Source organism: Lipotes vexillifer, unplaced genomic scaffold, assembly GCF_000442215.2.
Source record: "Lipotes vexillifer unplaced genomic scaffold, Lipotes_vexillifer_v1.1 scaffold1701, whole genome shotgun sequence".
In the NCBI taxonomy this organism is placed as follows: Eukaryota; Metazoa; Chordata; class Mammalia; order Artiodactyla; family Lipotidae; genus Lipotes; species Lipotes vexillifer.
Genome location: NW_006794217.1, coordinates 697,179 through 702,273, shown reverse-complemented (window position 1 = coordinate 702,273; position 5,095 = coordinate 697,179). Strand labels below are relative to the sequence as shown.

Here is a 5,095-nt window from a genome sequence, read left to right as displayed (position 1 = left end):
TCGAGTGTCCCCGGGATAGTGTAGTTAAGTAACGTGACTTAGCACCTGGTAACAGAGTTTTGTTTGTCAAGTATATTCAGTAGATGAAATTGCGTTTTAAAGTTCACCGAGGCTGTAACTTTCCCTAGTAGCTGTGTAGTTGAATATGGGATGTCCCTGTCAATATGGGTCAGAATATGGATTAATGAAAACTTAAATTCGGGTTGAGCTTGATAAACTAGGAATTAAAAGAACTGAAAAACAATCTGTCTCCTAAGGGGTTTGATTCTGAAGGAGCTTGTACTTATGCTAAAACTCCCATTTTCTGTTTGCTGAAAGACAAGAATTTGTGAGACTTAGGCCCCTGCGGGAGCCCAGATGACTTGGGCATTTAATGCTCCCTGCATGTTTACTTATATCAGCTGTGCGATATAAACCCTGGTGACTGAAATTCGGACCATCCTTGCTTTCCTCCTAATTATTTCTAATTCTTGCAGGTGACATTTCACTCTGTCATCTGTGTTTTGGACATTTTCTCATAATGGAGTTCCCTGATTTGGGGAAGCCTTGTTCAGAAAGAACTTGCACGCAGCTAGGTAAGCACTTCTAGGAGAACGTTAACAGGAAACGGGTGTCTTGTCATCTATTTGGGAGAAGTACTGGCCACTGTCTCCATTAGCTGCTGTTCTCTGGGCCTCGGCCTTTCCGGCTTTTCAGTAATGAGATGCTGGCCTGAGTTTTTGGTTCTGTACAGCTAGGTACAAGGCTGGCTGCCAGCACCGAGTGGATTTAAACGCTCTGCTTAAATACGTGGTACCACGTGAGGTGGGGTCTCTTTGGGAAGGATAGGTATGCCGGTTCTTCAGTGTTGCTGGCATTGTCGAATTCATGGCCCCCAATTTTTTTCTCATGTGGTACCTCGAGGGTGTATTTGATAGGCATAATATGAACTCAGCAAAGGTGAGTACCTGTTTAATATGATCTATGATTCTTCTGTTCTAGTCTTTAAAACACTTTACTGTTTTTTGTGTGTTTGTTGTTCTTTTTTTTTTTTTAGGTTTTCTTCCGTTAGAATGTGATGCATGTAAACAAGATTTCTGTAAAGATCATTTTACCTATGCTGCACATAAATGTCCCTTTGCATTCAAGAAGGTAATTGGCCATACGTCATTCTAAAGATTCTCATCCTCACTCTCCAAAGCTGCACTGCCCAAGACAGTGGACACTAGCCACATGTAGATAAAACTTAATTAAAATTAAATAAATCTTAAAATTCCTGTTTCTCAGTGACACCAGCCACGTTTCAGGTTTTCGGGAGCCGTGTGTGGACAGAGCACATTTGGAGCTTTTCCATCATTGCAGGAAGCTCTGGATGGCACAGCTCTAAAGCAACAGATTATTTTCCTGGAATCAAATTGTTGTACCTAAACCTTCAGAGATTACTTTACATGTTAAAACACTTAGTTCCTTTTATTCAACACACAAGGAAAAACAGCTCTGTCTTCTTGGGGCACAAGAAACGCAGTACAGCGCTTGATGGGGGCTCTAATCTGGGCAGAATTGTAAATGCTTGCTTATCTGGGTAACTTAGCAGGCTTGGCATCCTCCCTGGGTGATTCAGACAGTTCATGGTGGAAGCTGGAGGATGGCTGTAAGGAAACAGACTTGCCTAAGTCCAGAGGTTTAAGACCGTGGTTATTGACTTTTCAGGTGGTCCCAGCCTGAACTCACTTTGTTTCGGGTGCTTCAGGGAGCATTTTCGTGAGCTCTTCAGTCAGCACTCTGCTGCTTCCCCAGGGTGGCAGTGCTGCACCCTTTGACCAGTGTCGGCTGGGGTCTGGCCCTTTGCTGATTCATGGGGGCGGGGGAGGGTGACTCATGTTCACCCGGCACCGATGACCGGGCCAAACTACCTGGTCTGTTGCCTTGACCTTCCTGTGTCCCTGGATAGGGAGAGTCTGCCTAGAGGTGACTGAATGATGCTTTATTTCATAACTTGGCCAACTTGCCAGCTGCAGGAGCACCCCTGGGTGGCTTTCCAGCTCAGTTCCCAGACAGCTGGCATCGCGATTCTGTGATTACCTGTTACTCGTCCACACGTCACCTCAGTGTTCTTGAGCTAAATTATCGCAGCTCCTGCCCTGGCCCAGAGGGATTTTAACCGTGCTGGGCTTGGATGGTGGTTCTGAGCCTGAGAGCTCAGCCTGACCACGTGCGCCCTTGACTGATGAGCTAGTCTGCCTGCGTGGCCGCGGCGGAAGCTACAGTGAGCATCAGGGAGGCCGTTGGCAGGCGAAGGAGCTGAGGCTCCTCACGGCTGGTGCTTCTTCCTGGCAGCCCCACCCTCGAGGTGTTTGGGCAGCTTCACTGCTCCCTGCACGGTGCTGGACAGGTAGTAGCCCTGCCGCCCTGCGCCTGTCCTTCGGGAGTGGTTCACCAGCTGCCTCCTGGGCTGCACTTGACCTCTGTCTCAGGGTCATTTCTGCGGGTGGTTAATAGTCTGTTTCTTCAGTTCTCCTGGGTTCCACTTCAGGCAACTGTCTTCAAGCCCTAGGGATGCCTTGCTGCCGATCCCCTGTGCTAACCACACTCCCCTCTCGTGGGGGACAGATGTCAGTGTTTGTACTCTGTTTGCTTTTAAATGTGCTGTACCACTGTGCCTTTGTGTGTCTGTGTGAGGTTTGATTGTCTGAATCTGGAATATCGTCTTATATTTGTTATTTTTAGCATGTTCAGGTCCCAGTGTGCCCACTTTGTAACAGCCCCATCCCAGTAAAAACGGGAGAGGTCCCAGACGTGGTGGTCGGTGAGCACATGGGTGGAGCTTGTAAACACACCCCGGGAAGAGGGGCGAGAAGGTGAGGACAGAGTCGCGTCAGCCTCCGGGGGGCCGCTTTCTCCTCAGAGGAGAGAAGGCCAGTTACCCAACGAGGCTAATTAGTTTTAATAGTTTTTGTACAGAATAAAACCCTAACAACTGATCGGTGTTTTCCTGGATTGTGAACAGCATGGGGTTTTACAGTTATATGAGCATTTTTCCTAAATACTAGGGCCTATGTTAGGATTTGCTTTCGTTACAGGAATTCCTCCCAAGATGGAAAGTTAATGTGGTTTTCTAGAATCATTCTGTTAGTGTGTGGTTTTTCCTAAGCTCCGCCTAGGAAATGTCAAGGATGTAAAATCAAACATCGGCGTTCCTGCTTTGGTCGTCTTGGTGCTCGTTCTGAAGTCCCTCGTCTGTCCGTTTGGAGTCGGCTGTGGTGGAAGGAGTGGCCACCTGCCTCTCCTTAAATACGTGGTACAACGTACTTAAGCAGAGCATTTAAATCCAGCTTGCATTTGTCTTGTTCACCCTGTAGTGCTGGGTGACGCCTGGTCCCTGCGGTGCGCCGGCCGCTGGGCTGTGGCGCCCTCGCCGCGGCTCGCCTGGGCGTTCGCTGCTGGGCTCCGGCGCCCTCGCTGCGGCGCCCTCGCTGCAGCTCCCTTGCTGTGGCTCGCCTGGGCGTTCGCTGGCGTCGGGGGTTTTCCCGCTTCTGCTGCTGCTCAGGGAGTTCCCACGAGGGGCCGGCTGTCCTCCTTGTCCCCGGGTGTGGCAGCTTCCCCCTGGCTGACCTTGTCGCCGTCTCCTCTGGACTCCCGTTCCTTGGGGCTGGACCTCCCGGGCCGGCCTCCTTTTCCCCTCAAGTTCCCTTTTCTCTGTGTGACCCACGTGCAGGTGGTCTTTCCGACGTCGTGGTCAGTCGTCCCCACGCACCAGGTCCGCAGCTGACCGCGCGCGTGCGCCGGGGACAGGGCGGCTCTTCCGTGCGGGCGGGGGTCCTCCCAGACGCGTGCTGCCTCTGCTGCTGTCGATTTCTGAGCCTTCGGGGATTCTGTGTCACACATACGCTGCATCTTGACCCTCCCTGCTGGCTCATAGTTCAGCTTTTTCATGTCTGCTGAGTCCGTTACTGCTCGTCCACATGCTTTCTCTAAAATCCTGTGGCTGTTTTGGGCTTTCCTGGCGGTCCAGTGGTTAAGACTCCGCACTTCCACTGCAGGGGGCTCTATCCCCTGGTCAGGGAACTAAGATCCCGCATGCTGCGTGGCACAGGAAAAAAAAAAAAAAAAGAAATTAAAATCTTGTGACTGTTTTCTTTTTATCTTTTGCCCTTTGGGGTTCATCCATCCTTTTTCAGAACATCTCTTTGTGGTCACCTTTATAGAACTTCAGGCGGAGTCAGAGCTGCCACCTGTGGTCCCTTCTCCATCCTCAACCAGAGTCCAAGGAGACTCGGGTTGGACATGGCCCGTGGCAGCTGGTCCACTCCTCGGACTGGAGACTCTCGGAGCCCTGCACGCGTCCCCAGGCCCAGCCCAGCACTGCACGCTCCCTGGGGCCTCCGGGTTTATTTGGGTGGTTTCCCTAGGATGCGGGGTGCGCTGCCCCCTGCTGTCTTGGCCTTTAGAGCTATGTCCAGGGCACTGGCTTCTGACCACCTTACCTCACGGTTTCTATATGTTACACTAAATACAGAACAAAAGCAATTATGACAAATAACCTGGAACAGGAGAAGGTGAAGTCTGTCCCTGAGCTTCCGTCCCAGACCCCCTGATTGGAGCCCCCCCCCGACCCCTTCCTGGCCCGTCTCCTCCAGCCTGTTGCTGCTGCTCGTGCTTGCCGTGCCTCCGGGCCTTCCAGAAGCTTCGGTAAAACCCTCTGCCTTCAAAACCCTCTGCCTTCGCTCTGACCACGGCCCCGCCCATGTGCCCCCCGCCCCGTGACCAGGCCCTCCTCCCTCCTGGCTCCACCCTCACTCGCCACCGCATGCTGCCCCTCCTCGTCTTCCAGGCCCTGCTGGCACCTGCACTGTCACGCACGCACCCAGGTCACTCGCCCTTCTTGGCCAGAGGGCTGCCCCTAGGCTGCCGGCCCCCCTCCTCCCTGACACTGTCACCCGCACAGAGTCGGAAGTGCCTGGGAGTTTATATCACCCCAAAGACCCCACAGTAACTAACGGCTGGGCCAGCTCCCCCGCCCCCGACGGGGCACAGCCTGCGCCAGCTCCCTCTAGGGCTGTGCGTCACACCTCGTGCCTGGCCTCCTTCCCTCCCGTGTCCCCATCCCCCGCCCCTC

General features: G+C 52.6%; 1 protein-coding gene across 1 annotated transcript in view; it reads left to right on the top strand.

Annotated features, from left to right (window-relative positions):
* Positions 1–520: 520 nt before the first annotated feature.
* The window catches only part of ZFAND2A (zinc finger AN1-type containing 2A), a 5,885-nt gene continuing 1,310 nt past the window's right edge, over positions 521–5,095 (top strand). Inside the window, exons 1-3 of the mRNA XM_007467085.1 lie at positions 521–575; positions 1,037–1,131; positions 2,707–2,836. Of these exons, the coding sequence (XP_007467147.1) occupies positions 521–575; positions 1,037–1,131; positions 2,707–2,836 (280 nt within the window). The remainder of the gene's footprint in view (positions 576–1,036; positions 1,132–2,706; positions 2,837–5,095) is intronic.